At 37.5% G+C, this 16,215-nt stretch overlaps 1 protein-coding gene across 2 annotated transcripts in view; it reads left to right on the plus strand.

Annotated features, from left to right (window-relative positions):
- The window catches only part of mmp16b (matrix metallopeptidase 16b (membrane-inserted)), a 40,928-nt gene extending 24,914 nt beyond the window's left edge, over positions 1 to 16,014 (plus strand). For both annotated transcript variants that reach the window (XM_082174003.1, XM_082174004.1), the window contains exons 5-10: positions 1,734 to 1,895; positions 5,025 to 5,242; positions 5,316 to 5,454; positions 9,622 to 9,772; positions 9,879 to 9,994; positions 12,380 to 16,014. In XM_082174003.1, the coding sequence (XP_082030129.1) occupies positions 1,734 to 1,895; positions 5,025 to 5,242; positions 5,316 to 5,454; positions 9,622 to 9,772; positions 9,879 to 9,994; positions 12,380 to 12,747 (1,154 nt within the window). In that variant the 3' untranslated portion in view covers positions 12,748 to 16,014. The remainder of the gene's footprint in view (positions 1 to 1,733; positions 1,896 to 5,024; positions 5,243 to 5,315; positions 5,455 to 9,621; positions 9,773 to 9,878; positions 9,995 to 12,379) is intronic.
- Positions 16,015 to 16,215: the final 201 nt, after the last annotated feature.

Raw genomic sequence — 16,215 nt, forward strand, 5'->3', positions numbered from 1 at the left:
ATCGCTCTGATTGGTTTTAGGTCTATCCAATTGCGCCCAGAGGCATTTGAGCGACGTCCGTTGGTGAAGCGCACTCAACTTTTAAATGCATTATTATATTAAAATTGCAAACACATGAGGACAGTCCCCATGAAAGACCCACTGGCACATGAACGTGCTACTACATTTCTCTCCGAAACGGTAGGAAATTAAATTAGATTTAATAGAGGATTTTAACTGTGACAAGATGATTGACAGGGCAGTTTACGTGACAGGATGCACGCGACAGATTCGTCCGATAAAGATGACGAAGTACTATGTCCCAAAGCTTGCCTACTTTTTTGCTACACATTCAAAAGTAAATACCTTTTCTTCACAAAAAGAGTACATAGTTTTATGGCGTAGTGTAACTTAGGGACGCAGCACATGGCTTTACACGATGACAATCGCTCTGATTGGTTTTAGGTCTATCCAATTGTGCCCAGAGGCATTTGAGCGACGTCCGTTGGTGACGCCCGTTTGGAAATGAGTTATTAATGAAGCTTTGCCAGACCATAACTCAGTTACTACTGAGAATGGTCTGGTTTTAACCAGGCTAGCGTCAAGCTCAAAAATGTTCAAAAATGCACCATAAAAGTATCATAACAATTGAGGAGTCCATATGACGTGTGGTTCTATATTGTTTTGAAACCAAAATACAGCTTTTCTGTGAGAAACAGATCTGAAATTTCGGTCTGTTCAGATCTGTACACTTTATGGCACAATTTTAAAAATAGTAATTGTTACGGAAATAATATATTAGAATATTATACTTAAGTGCCAACTGAGTGTAATGTTTTCGGACAGATTTATTGCTTGTTAAGTGAAATTAAATCAAAATGTATTACAGTTTAAATTCATATTTAAATGAACTTAAGAGTGCTTTTGACCCACTTACTGTAAGTAAGTAGGATCATCTTTATATGTAATTTCATAGTTACTTCTATATTGTCTTTGAAATATGGTGAAGGTTTACTGCCAAATGTCATGGCAAGCATTTGTGGTAAACTAAAATATACTTTAATGTAATTTCGATTGAAACATGTATGTCATGCATGTACATTTATTTGTAATTGCACATTTGTAAAGATGAAGTTGCAATTTAGTACAATTCAAATATATGTAATATAATTTAATATAGAATAACACACTACAGTTGAAATTATAATTATGATACTTTACATGTGCTTTAGTATGTTAGGCAACACATCAACATATGTGTACTTTTTTATTCAAAATGTACTTTAACATAAAAGTTTGACTTCATTACAAAGTGTGTCTCTTTTTGAAAATACACTTTATTTTATTTTATTTATATTATATTATCTGCCAGTAAAGTTTTCAACATACTTTTAATACTTTACTTATACCACAAGTGAACATTCAAGACAATAGTATAGCTGAGAAGGATATCTTGCATAACATTTTCATTCAACATTAGTTCAGGATGGAATATATTTCTAGTTTTGTTGTATGATTTAAAGCAATGTGGGAACTGTTTTGCATTCTGTTTCCAAAGCTACTGTTTCTGTCAAGCCCACACACACCGTACACTTGCACATTACAGCATTAAGATGGATCTCAGGTCAAGCACTTGTGTAGTGAGTCATAATGCCTGATACTTTTTATAAATAAGAACAAAAAAACAACAACAACAACAACTACAACAAAGCAAATCCTGTATTGTATTTTCACTGTTGTTTTCTACTCCTTAGGTAATGACCTGTTCCTTGTGGCGGTCCACGAGCTTGGCCATGCTTTGGGATTGGAACATTCGAATGATCCTACGGCTATAATGGCTCCATTCTATCAGTATATGGACACTGAGAGCTTCAAACTGCCTCATGATGATCTCCAGGGCATCCAGAAAATATATGGTGCGTTTAAACCTGTTTACAGCATTACTATTACAATTTCTTTTTCTTTTACAATCGCTAGGACTCATTTCTCCATATCCGAGGCATATCTTGCTGCCCAGGTTATTATAAAAACATGGTGGTGGGCTTATTTGATTTAGACCAGTAAGCAATTACCTTTCAATCAATAAGAGCAGCCTAGCAACACCCATAATACCCAAACAACCAGTGGCGGCTGGTGATAATTATTTTTGGGGGGGCGCTTTTTTTGTGTGTGTTCAAAATTCACTTTATAAAAGACCCATATTTCTAACTTTCATTCATGGGGATAACATGGATAATGTTACATGGTTTAGTGTAAACTTTTTGCCCATATTTTGTAAAATGTAGTTTTAAAAGTAAAAAATTATAATTGTAGCTACTAGATGGCTATAGAGCTCCACTATATGCTATTTGACTAACTGAAAGATATCTTTTCACAAGATTTTCCAGTTGGATTCATATCTAAAAATTATGAAATCACAATTCTAACAATAAAAATGTTTTTTTTTTTGTACTGAAATTTTGTTTTTTCAAATAATGTTACATTATGATTAGAATCAAACCTGAAAAAGATCAAAGTTGAAATTTTTGAGTTTATCATTTATTTCAATCATCTTTTTTTCATATAATTTTACAAAATGTGATCTACTCTTCAGTTACTAACTGTAACAGAACAGATATGTACAGTTAGATTATATATTGAGTACAAATACATGACATGAACAATGCAATGAATTGAACAGCATAACAAATAAGCAAATAAAGCCAGCCACCTCCGTTTCTCATAACAAGCGCGGGTGAAGCGTCGGGTGTAGCTTCGTCCTCTGTCACTGGCCTGCTGCTGGATCTGTAAATCGGGTTGGTCCGGTCGGACCCTTTATCCATTTTTTTTCTTCCAGCGAACGCCTTGTGAAAGTTTTTTTTTTTTTTTTTTTTTTTTTTTTTAATCAATGACAGAATTTGGTTTAACTTCTGCCATTCTCTCTACGAAAATGATCAGCCTAGCAAGGTTTAGACGGAGTCGGAGTGACCATAGATATCATATAAAGGCTAGATGTCTTAAGGCGGAGTCACTTCCGGCATCACCGGCGGCCATCTTAGGACAGGGCTCTGTGAATTAAGGTGAGTGAGCAGCACGCACACAAATCCTCTTATCTCGCTGAAATCTGGACGGATTTACAAACGGTTTGGTTTCTTACAAACGTTATTAACGTGGCTATAATTCTGAATGCTTAAACATTTTGAACATAATTATTCATATGTATGCAGTATAATAGCTACATCTCTGACGTTTATAACAAACCAAACCGTTTGAAAATCGGTAGAAAATTGAGCAAGTTATGGTTATTTAAAAGTACATGCACCATGTTATGAGTGAGCGAGCACCCTGTCTTAAGATGGCCGCCGTGTGCGGATGTCGAGCTCCATTGGCCAGCAGCGCGGACGAGACATCTAGCCTTTATATGATATCTATGGGAGTGACGGTGTCGCCCGCGCACTCGCAGTAGTGGCAAAGAGCGTTGAGTTGAATGGCAGGTGACGAGAACCAATCAGATTGGATAAAATAACATGATCCAATTCTGATTCGCCAGGGACGCAGCGACCTGCGTCCGGAGGAGAATCTTTAAGAAACCAATTAGAGACCAGCTTCAGGTCACATGCTGGCCGAAAATTTAAGGACTCCATAGACATCCATTTGTCCGGCGTCCCTCTCACATGAAACCGCATGAAACTTATTGAAAAACATAATAAAGAAAATAGTTAACCGATTAAAGACAGTTTTTATTAAATGCAGTGGCTCTTACTTCTTACATTGTATGAGTAAACTATATAGCCTATATATATTTTTTTTTCATTTTTATATAATTTTTGTATACATGTATATTTCTGAAAATAGCAACACACTAAAAACATGTATATTAAAAAAAGTTTTAATTTATTTTGTTACTAAACTTTCAAGGATTTAACAGAATTTAAAAGGGCAGAAAGCGATGCATATGGATGTAGTGTAATGACGAATTATAATTTTTTCCGAAGTGTTGACAATGATAATTGTTGCAAACTGGTACTACCAACAAAATGTTAGTGCATTCCTAGAACTGGGCGTCATTACACTACATCCTTATGCATCGCTTTCTGTCAGGACTTTTACGTGCTTTTCCCTAATCACTGAAGTGACATCGACGTGCGGGTTAGCAGTAGCATGAGCCATCAGGCAAGTGTTATTTAAATAAACTCCTGATGTACTTACAAACTTTCCAATGCCTCGTTTTATGAGTACAGAACCTATTTGTACTACTGTGGAAGTTTGGTACCATTCTGGGCATTATTAGTGGGGTAATTTACGAGATACATCATAGGATCCATTAGCGCCTGCACTAAGCCATTCGGCTGATATCTCTAAATAAGCTCTAACTTTAATAATGTTCGACCAAGGGAAAAAAGGCTTCTGGGGGGGTGTTTGGCTCAAGGTCATGGTGCAAAGGACCCTGGGTTGATTTTACTCCAAACCATCCCTTTAAGTGGCATAAGAAACAAGCATATCCTTTTTGTAATCGTTTGCAAATATGTTATATATAGGACATTGAAAGTGATGTTCTATTTTTGATCTATTGATTTATTCAAAGACAAATTTAAAATGCTATTTATACATACAATGACATACCTTTTATATGATGAGCATGTTTCACCATCCTGATGTCATACTGAAGAAAAAAAGCCATAATAAATAATCGAAAAGAAAACCATATGTATTTCCATTACTACTGGAGCTGCCAGTTTCAAGTGATTATTAAACAGCAAGAATAAACTATGCAAAAGCAGAAGCCCGTCCTGTGCACTCAGTGTCTGAATTCAATCACTTGTTTTCATTCACTCCTTCAAGTGAACTCTATTAGTGGAGTAATGTAGGGAATAGTGAATGAGAGTATAGGGGCCACACTGCTAATGGTTAAGTCATTACATTTCTTGAAAATGGTATAATAGTTTTTCACAACCACAGGAAATACAAAGTGTACATTTATTTGCCACATGTGTTTTCATCTAGATTTTGAAAAGAGTTTTTCCTTTTCTTGACACCCTTATTTGTGATTTGAATTACTTCTGCAGGTCCTCCAGACAAAAACCCTCAACCAACACGATTGCTCACGACCGCTACGCCTCCTCGCCTGCACCCGCCGACTGACCCTCGAAAGCAGGACCGCCAGGGTCGCCCTCATCGCCCTCCGCAGAAGTCCAAACCTGCCCACCCCAACTCCAAACCCAACATCTGCGACGGAGGATTCAACACTCTGGCAATCCTACGACAGGAGCTGTTTGTCTTCAAGGTATGACTAATGAACAGCTTCACAGAGAATTAGTGCCGTATAAAGTTTCCTAACACCATTGCGCTCTTATTAGGATCAGTGGTTCTGGAGGGTGCGAGATAATTCTGTGGTGCCTGGATACCCAATGCAAATAAGCTACTTCTGGAGAGGTCTGCCTCCCAAGATCGATGCTGTCTACGAAAACAGCGAGGGGAGATTTGTCTTCTTCAAAGGTAAGACGTTTCTCCTTCTGACTTTTAAATCTTACAGCCTAAATATAGATGTGAATATGTGAAGGAAAGGCCTCAGCTTTCAGGGTCTATTAAAACTGTGGAAGCTTGTTTCTGCCAAGGTAATGGATGGGGCAATGTTAATGTATTGACTGAATAGATCTGCTACGCTCCTGCTTCTGCAGAGCAAGTACCGAGACTTGCTACAGTAAATACATTCACAGACATTGCTGTGAACAAGTAAGACATGCTGCTGCTGTTGCACATGTAACATACATGAAATAACCCCCATAGCAGATCTATACAGGTGGAGCTGTGGAAGGAGGAGGGTTTCTGAAGCGCACTGCAGACTGCTAACAGCAAACAATGCCAAGTATTTGAATGATGAGAAGCAAGCTCACTGTGCTATGTAGATAACGATGTGATCGCTAACAAATTGAGTTAAGGACTATTAGTTAGGTATAAATTAAAGGGGTGGTATAATGCCCTTTTCACAAGATGTAAAATATATCTATGATGTCCCCAGAGTGTGTGTGTGAAGTTTTAGCGCAAAATACCCCACAGATATTTTTATATAGCAAGTTAAAGTTGTCACTTTTTGAGGGTTTGCAAAAACGCACCGTTTTGTGCCTGGCCCTTTAAATGCAAATGAGCTGCTGCAGAGGGCGGGGTTTCAAGAGCTCGTGTCTGTTAGCAGCTGCTGTTACCTCACGCAAATGACAGAAACTGTAATGCCTTTAAAGTCCCACTCCGATCATATTTTGAGCTATTTTTAAACATTCTCAGTGGTCTTTAAATTATGATTATGCCGTTTTTAGCCAAAATCACAAAACCTGTGCCGTTTTCTGGGACTGCGCTTCAGCAGAGCGGCAGTAGCTCATTAGCAATTCGCCTCTGCGTTGTGGGCGGAGCCGTTGGCTGAAGCGAGATACATAGGCAGCAACAGCCTCTTTCTGTCTTTCTTTCTTTCTTTCTGTCAACACAGAAAACATTTCATCACTGGATAGTTTTTTTCGTTTAATTAAAGTGTTGTTTTATGTCAGCTGAATGTCCGGAACGCTTTTCAGAGAAGATAAGGCAACTTATTTAGCACAATTCACACCCAGCGGCAATTCAGAAAAAAAAAAATCTCAGAATGCTCCACATGAAACTTTGGTCTTCCGACCTTTTACCGCCGTGTCGATTTATTTTGATTAATATGTGCGAGGGAGAGAGAGCAAGACAGCGCTTAGTTTGGAGACGGTGAGGTCTTGTTTACATTTTCGCCTGGCTCCGAAGACAGAGAGTGCGCGCGCGCGCGTCCGGGTCTCTCTCTCTGCTCGTTCTTTCATTTAAACAAGCGCAGCAGTTCATCTACATTACTCACCGATCAAATAAGACTTTGGCGGGACAAAAATTCACTTTGGCGGGCGCTAAAACAAGTTCAATGCAGGAAAATTCATGCGTGAATTTAACTGAGTAGTAAGTTACATGACCATGCACTCGCACAAATGCGACCACATAAAATTTTTACTCGCACATTCTCAAAAAATGGTCGCAGTCTGGAACCCTGGAACCCATTCATCTCTCACAGCAACATGTTTTGGTAAAGCATGAAAGCTAATACCAATATCTCTCCTCTTAGCATTGCAACCCGCTACCGCACATAGCTTGATCCGCCATCGTCTTCTCTACTCCTCAGAACCTGAGCGGGCGGGGCGGAGGGGAGTATGAGCTTGTGGCCCCGCCCAGTGGAGTTACTACGTCACAACTCCAGTATATTTTAGCCGGCATTTTAGCGTCTGCTACTGATTCACAGCCATTTGAATGCAGAAATACTCAGAAATACAACTTTGAATTTATTTTTCTCAAGATATGTCCTCTAGCATCAGAAAAATACCACAAGAACATGTTAACACCTAGAAAAACATGATTTTCATCGGAGTGGGTCTTTAATGTTAAACGGAGTCAGATAAGGATGGAGAGACTCAAGAAGAAGTGACAACATGTAGAATGCAACAGGACGTCTCTGAATGGTTAGTTGATGAATTTATGTAGCTGATGTGGAGTTAACTATCTTCAATTAGGATATTCTGTCATGATAAATCTATAAATTGCTCATATATGAACTGTTGTGAGATGCACACAGAGTGACTTTCTATTGCATGTGAAAAGATGGATGCTAAAGTTTGAGCTGACTCACAAATGTACTCTTATACAACAACCTTTCCTCTTCTCAACATGGACTGCGTGTTCCCGGGGGCGGGGTTTATGTAAATTCTAGGGTTAGTGATGTCACTAACCCGAGAGGAATGTCGTGTAGTCCCAACCAGCCGTTTGTTGTAGTCCTTTTCTTTAAAAGCAAATATCTCCCTTTGCTTTGAACTTTGAGCGTTGTAACTTTGCAGAAGTTGTTTATGCTCAAACAGCAACATTACACACTAACTAAAGTTAGAAAAGTCAAATCACACTCAACCACCCCTTTAAGAAATTTGTATTTTTTTATATACATTTTTTTTTTCTTTTTTTTTTCTCAGAGTGCAGAGTTTATATCTCACAATTCAGATTTTTTAACATAATTGCGAGTTTATATCTCACAACTCTGAGAGAAAATTGCGCGATATAAACTCACAATTCTAAGAAATAAATTGTAATGCTGGGTGAACTCAAAATCAAAAGAAGAGCTGGATCCAAATGTAATTTTAAAGTTTAATAACAAAATAACATAAGACCATGGCGACCAGAGAATCAGGGAACAGAAAACCGAATGAGCATCACCAGAGCCCGTCTACGGAGAACCTTGGCACTTCCTATTAGCCCCATTGTATAGATGGTTGGTTGCAGTTCCATTAGAATTCCACTGGAGGTGATCGCGGGCGAGTGCAGACTGAATGGGAGTCAATGGGGCTATACGGCTAAATTTGTCTCTTTCACCCGATTGCCGTTGAGAAATCTCAGATTTTATTGTAGGTTTTGCAAGTTCAACATGGGTTATAGGTCGGAAATTGAATGAAAGAGTACTTATGTCCTTTCGATTTCTTACAAGTTGAGTTGTTGTTGCCCATAACACGCTAGCATTCTGCTAATGAACGCTGATTGGTCAGTGAAGGACTGATTATGACCAGAGATGCCGCTTGATGGCATCGTGTCATCCGAAGCGGGACCAGAAACAAACAAAACAAAAACTCTTCTAGCACGTGTATTTACCTGTGTCAGCTGTGTTGTCGATGCCTCGAGAGAAAAGAAAGTGCAGAGCGCGAACGCACCAAAGTGACTGAAGGATTGCCGTAAAGCAGTATCTCTGGTCGTACGATGTGTATGACGTCATTGACACTTTAAAATACTTTTTAAAGCAAATAAGTGACTGTAAAAAATCTAACACCCAGCAATGTGTAATTTCTTTGCATCTCCTTTCGAATGCAACATTCAAATTACTAGACAAAAAATTATATCCTGAGAAAAGTGGATTTTGATGGATATAGCGCCATAGACCTCCATTTCAATCTGCACTCGCCTGCGAGCGCCCCCGCATGGACAGAGACGCGTTACTGCAGCCAGTCCAGAAACCGGAAGTAACCAGAGAGTGCCAATTCTCTTCCTATTAGACATTCTCTGGCATCACCAAACATACATCCAACAAAAGGACAACACCAGACAAAGAACATGAGAAACACTTGGGTATAAATACACTAAAGGGGTGATTGGCAAACAAGACACACCTGGGAACAATCAGGAACTAATCAATAAGAAAAACTACTAAGGGCAACAAAACTTGGCACAGAACAGGAAATAACATAAGTCCACACAAGACAAGGGGAACACAAGACCGGAATCATGACAGAAAGTCAGAATTGCTAAAAGTCAGAAGTTTATATCTCACAATTGCGAGTTTAAACCCTGTAATTCTGACCTCTTTTTTTCTCAGAATTGTGAGATATAAACTCACAATTGCAAGTTATAAAGTCCGAATTGCGAGGTATAAATTGCAATCGCAATTGCAAGAAAAAGTGTCAGAATTGTGAGACACAAACTTTTTCACTTTTTTATTCCGTGGTTGAAACAAGGATTCTTATAAAGCAGCCATAATTGTCATCAGTTTTATTAGTATTCAAATGATTATTATTATGAGAAGACGATGCCATTTATTTAAACACTTTAGTCAATCTTTTCCATTTCTCCGTATTTCTGAAGGCAACCGGTTCTGGGTGTTTAAGGATACAACTCTGCAGCCCACATATCCTCAGGACATTTCTCTTTTTGGCAATGGAATGCCTACGCAGAGCATTGAAACAGCTGTTTGGTGGGAAGATGTGGCCAAAACCTACTTCTTCAAAGGCGATAGGTCAGTTTTATAGCTTCCAGGCACAGTGTACAATGGGACCCAGTGGATACCCCCCTTCACTGGATTGTTCCAAGACCGATTTTTCTTTCTCTGTTTACTGTTACAGGTATTGGAGGTACAATGAGGACATGAGGACCATGGACCCTGGATATCCAAAACCTATTACTGTGTGGAAAGGCATCCCAGACTCTCCACAGGGAGCCTTTGTGGACAAAGCCAATGGTAAGACATTGAAATGATCCCAGCTAACTGTGCAGTGCCTTGTAATAAAACTGGAAATCAAAATGAATCATTGTAAGTGCCATAATTGCGTTTTCAATGGTGCCATGGTCTGGTGGTTTGCACATAATGCTCAGACACACTGAGATATGACTTTTTATGTACTTTAATATAATTATTATTAATTGTTATGATGTTTGCAGGTCGAACTGGTTTTAATACATTTAACCAAAAATCACACAATGAAAAATACCAAACAATAAACATATACTATATACAGTAATTATATCTTTTTAACTTTTCAAAGGTTATTTTATATTTGCGCTTTTGGAAATGGATCATTGGCTAAAATCTAAGGCTAATTAGGCTTATTATTTTACACTTTAGGCTAATTTTAATCACAAAGTACGTGCATTCTTCAAAATACAATTGTTTAGTGTGTTTGTTATTATTATTATTCATTTAAATCAGGTGTATTTTTACCACTGTGTGTGTGTGTGTGACAATGTGTGTGTCTTGAAAGATACTGCATCTTGAATGTGGAACTTTTAAACATTTAAATGTTTTATACAAACAGTTTTACTTTAACATGAATAGTTAGTATGTAAGTATAACCATAATGCTCTGCTCTCATCTGGGTTCAGTTTATCAAGGCTAAAATAGCGACGTGCAACCAAGAAAACTGGGACAGTACCCAGAAAACGGACGTCTGGTCACCTTACCCCACATTTAAATATTTTGTTGAGAGACCTGAATGTAGACTTGTCTTTTGGAAACTCTTTCCACCCTAGAATCCCCTTAGAGGCGCAGGGTTTAAGTAACTGGCTCACTCTGAGGTGCTGAGCTTCAGACTTTGTGTTGGTGACAACTGGCAGAAGATAAAAAGTTTCTTAAAACTTGTGTATGATGTCTGTACTCTGTGCAAGTAGTGAGTCCTCACCTGATCTCTGAGCTCCTTCGGTGTGATAATTGGCCTCAGTGTGGCTTCTCTCAAAAATCTCTTGGAGTTTTTAAAGGAACAACTAGTTCTAGGCAGCATTTGGGTGATTTATAACTTCAACTTCTACTTTCTCATAATTGAACCAATAGTTGCCAAATTGGACCTTCAAAAAAGGTTTGGTAGTTTTTTTACTAAATTTATACCTTTGTTTTACTTTAATTTGAATGGTCTTTTTTTGTGGGTTACCACTTTTGTCAAATCTGATAACACAATGGTGCTCTTTGAATACCATGGTACATTCTAAAAATCATGTTAAATTTTTATTTCAAGTATATATTAGTGCTGTCAATCGATCACAAAAATTAACTAATTAATCGTATTTTCTGTAATTAATCACAAAAGTTTTTAATATATTTAATCTCGAAATTAACGTAGAAACAACATTAAGATAGTAGTTTATATTTTAAATATTTGTTTAATGCCATCTTTTTATGAAAGAAGGCCAGTATCACTGATACCAATACTGTTACTGATCTCTTTGAAATAGATTTTTTTCTCTCTCTATTTTAGCCTTTAATTATAGGCATTCAGCATTACAGTATAATTGAAAGCTATAATTTTTTGACATTTTTTAGGCTTTAAATAACATAACAACTTTTAATTTAAGTGAACTTAAAACAATCTTCCTGTGCCCTTCAATATATCAGGGTTCAACTTTTTCTATTGGCCCAGTCAGACCACTTCAGATTGTTAATTGCCCTGTCAAAATGCACAACAAATGATTATTTTCATTGTTTTTGACCCATGTAACCTTGTAAACAGTGCTTTAAGATTTCCAGGTAGGTTTAACAGGTTGGATATATATAGAAATTGAATAAAGTTATCAAACACTTCACTGCAAAAATGTATTTACATTTTTTAATTAAATATAGATTAATCCGTCTTAAAGCTGTGTTATTCAGTCAAGACCAGTTTTTTGTCTTTTGAACAAGTCTTTTGTTCTTTGACTAACATTAATGACAGACATCACAGTGGCAGGTTTATTAGGCTGCTGTCACTTTAAGACCAGCCACACATGATGCGGATCTGACATGCATCCTTTTTCACACAACTATTTAAGTACATTTAAGACTTCATTTTACTAATTTAACTATGCTTGCAAGGATACTTGACAAAATGGGCATTTTGGCATTATTTATTGTGTTTTGTCCATTCAAGCGCGGTCTAAAGCGGCTTTCTGGCGAGCACAAGAAAGTATAATATAATATAATATAATATAATAGGCCTATAATTATAGTAACATATAACTGACTTCTAATTACATTCTTTTATTACCCAAAATCATTGTACAAGCAATGACTGGATTGGTTGAAATTTCAAAAAATATCATATGGTTATGTTTTCCATTATGTGTGGTTCAATATGAGCTGTCTTCCTTCTTCCCTAAGGATTCACATACTTCTACAAGGGGAAGGAGTATTGGAAGTTCAACAACCAGCGGCTGAGAGTGGAGCAAGGCTACCCCAGGTCTATCCTGCGGGATTTTATGGGCTGTGACGGTTTGCCCACCGACCCCGACTGGGACTGGAGCTCCCCACAAGAAGAGGAACCGCCTCAATATGACAACGATGATGACGTTGATATCGTGCTGAAGCTGGAGAGCAGCGGTGGAGCGGAGAAAGCGGTGGCCATTGCCATCCCCTGTGTCCTGGCCCTGTGCATGATGGTTTTGCTTTACACCGTGTTCCGCTTCAAGAGGAAGGACACGCAGCGCCACATACTGTACTGCAAGAGATCCATGCAGGAGTGGGTCTGAGAAATTGAGGTCCCACTCCCACTGATAAAACTATTTCCGTCTTAAAAATCCCCTCAAAGGTCAAAGTAATTGGCAGAAGTGAAGGACGGCATAAATGGACAGCATGCCAACTTCCTTCACCCATAGTCAGCCTTTGAAGGTGCAATGTGTTGTTTTTGTATGGTTTTGGAACTCTGTGTGGCTTTGGGCGGCCATTTTGGTTCCCAGAGTCCTGTGCTGGAGTGAACTCGTACTCTACAAACCATAATTATCAACTTTTCAATTGACTCAAGAATTATTTATCTTCAGACTGCTGATCTCGATACTCCATATAACATGCGAAATCACCTGTCACTCCGAAATACTTGCTTGTGTTGAAAAACTGATACCCAAACCAAATATGCCCTTAGTGTCCAAAGAGGATTGCTTCATTCACATGGGATGTCCTGAGATGACTGGATTATCGATCATTATTTGAGTTCCATTCAGCTGCATTCATCTGCAGAATATATGGGATCTGTTTGCTTGGAAATCAGAAAGGGCCTTGACATATAACATTGGGGCTACATGCAATATTTCGTCGAATGCCTTAATCACATATTGAGTTTATTTTTCTGTATGTTAGTGTACATGTGCCTGTGTGAATGCGACCCCTTTCCATTACTTCATTTGTTCGTCACTGTTATCTTGACGCTCTGCTGACCAATGGGAACTTGCAGTACGATTTAAAATGCCGCTGATTGTTGAAAAGTTTAATTGAAAACGAGTGTATGGTTGCCGTCCATGTTCTGTACTGCTGTATTTTTTCCAGACTAGAAAATTAGACTTTTGGTAAGTGCTTCCAATCAAATCGTAGAGAATTTATTAAGCGGAAGGATGCCGTTTAGCAGAAATTCCTAATGAATCTTCCTGATGCTCTTAAGAATCAATAGATTATCAATAAAAACCACTGAAATTAGCTATAGTTGCATTCTCTGAAGAAAATACTTGTGCTTGCAAGGCAGCAAGAGAATAGTGTTTAGGTTTTGGGTAAGTTTAGCTTTGGGCTTTGGTTCAGCGAATGAAATTCTGCATAAGAGCCACTTACTGTATGAATCTTCTGTTGGCCGTCTTCGAAAAACAACCTGTAATGTAATTAGATTGTCTTCGCAGTGTAAAGTCCACTTCGGTTTAGACGCGAGCGCTTAGCATATGCGTACAGCTGATTGTATGGCTATATACCATTTGATAGCAAGGCGGTTCGACACAGGCACACTAGAAAGTTTGATCTTTGTTGTGTGTCTGTGCTATTTCTTAACAGAAGTTATGATTGATTACATTTCTTTGTATCTTTTAAACTAGAGCTGAGGCCTGGTATCTCTTTTATTCACTCACACATGTGCTTGTCAACACCAGCATTGTTTTCGTGGTTTCCAGTGGTTTGTTGCTGTTGTTGTTTTTTCTCTTCTGATTCTTTTTCAGACAGTGTCGGCACCTTGTAGACCATCTAATTAGTGCAAAAATAATTTGTAAAAAATGTGCGAGATGAGCGTAGTTAGAAAAATAGGGCAGCATGCGTACAGCAGTGTTGAGGGTAACACATTACAAGTAACGTGAGTTACATAAACAGATTACTTTTGTCAAGTAACAAGTAACGCATTACTTTTAAATTTACAACATTACTTTTAAATTTACAACAAAAACAAGAAAATTTTCAAATTAGTAACGCAAGTTACTTTTTTGGTTACACTTTTTTTTGCCGTAGTTACATTGTACTTACTCAAATAAGTACTGAGTAATATTAATTAACTACATGTACTAACTATAGAGTTAGGTTTAGGGTTTGGTTTAGGGATAGTTACTTGTAATTATGAATAATGTACTATTATTACTATAGAAAGTACATGTAGTAACATGTATCTACGTCCCCTGAAAATAAAGTGTTACCATTTTTTTTCCCTATTTACTGAGTGTATCCTTCCCCAATCCAGAATAGCAGCACAGATGAAAGGTTTGTTTGAGCTGTGCCCTCTACTGTACAGGTGTGAATTTCACTTTTGCCCAAAAATGTAACTTAAAAAACAAAGCAAGCCCTGCACAGGTGAGACACAGTAATGCAACAGTAGTGTACCATTACTTCCCATTAAAAGTAAGTAATGCAATTAGTTACTTTTTTAGGGAGTAAAAGAATATTGTAACACATTACTTTTAAAAGTAACTTTCCCCAACACTGGCGTACAGTATGCAAAATGATGCCAAGAATGGGCCAATCAGGATGCAGGATGCCTATTAATGCAGAAAACAGACCAATCCATTTATCATTATTATTAATACACAAATCACATTTTTGTGATAATAAATGGCTGATTGTACATTATTCCACTTTATTTTTCACGGCTAAAATAAAGAAACTTTTTCATGAAATAAATATGTGGACAGAAAAAAATATTGATTTGAGTTGAAATTATTTTATAAATGTACCGTAGCTTCTGCTAAGAAAACATAGTCAGATTACAATGCTGATTTACCAATCAGAAAAGAAGAACAAAATGAGAAGTTAACTTTCTGTGTGAAGTTAATTATTACAGTGCTGCCTTGCAAACACTCAATGTTTATCTGGTAAAGTCCACGCTTGAGTGTCATAAAATGCTCTTTTCAGGCATGGGTTTGGGTAAAATAGCATTTGTTGCACCGCTAAAAGGAAACTAAGATACTGCAATCAGAGGAATAGCTTTACTGCTTAATGATGACCATGTGAAAATATTTGTTAGCATGATCATTCTCAGAGCATATATATCTGTGACTGAACACATCAAATGTTGCCGTTTTATATTCCTTTTGAGTGTTTCTTGGAAGTGGTGAATATTGTCACATGTCTTGTTTTATCTTTTCTTTTAAGAACTGATCTATAATGGACTATGGTGTTTCTCACCATGCCATCAGCATCAGCCATCCAGTTGAACAATACTGAGACGGGAACATGAATTTCCATGTGTGAACTGTTGTTTTCATTATTACCAGAAGAACATCTCAAGAATATGCCCCATTCTACCTTTGAGGTCACTTGGATGCGTATCTGAACATGCTGTATATATATCTCATGTAGTGTCTTTATTACGGACATGAAAGGCAAATTATGCAGTACGTCAATAATAAGATATCTAAGATGTGGCGTGTGAATCTTGTGAACTCTAATAAAGAAGTTAACAAAATGTATCAGGCAACCATAAGACATTAACATGTAATTTATCACTGATTCATGAAAGGTTGTTTGGATGATATAATTAAACAATTATATATTAAATAATAGTGTTGACTCATGAAAATATTGTCTCTCTAATGTCACAAGTTTATATTGTAATGGGGGAACTTCAGTAAGGTCTTGGGCTCGGTAAGTTTTATTATGGTTATGAAAGAAGTCTCTTTTGTTCACTCTTTAAAGCTACACTGTGTAATTTTTTAAGTTGATTCTTAGCAAAAAACACTTTGTTCTTTCAAAATCATATGTGC

This window comes from Leuciscus leuciscus (assembly GCF_965113295.1).
Source record: "Leuciscus leuciscus genome assembly, chromosome: 6".
Classification (NCBI taxonomy): Eukaryota; Metazoa; Chordata; class Actinopteri; order Cypriniformes; family Leuciscidae; genus Leuciscus; species Leuciscus leuciscus.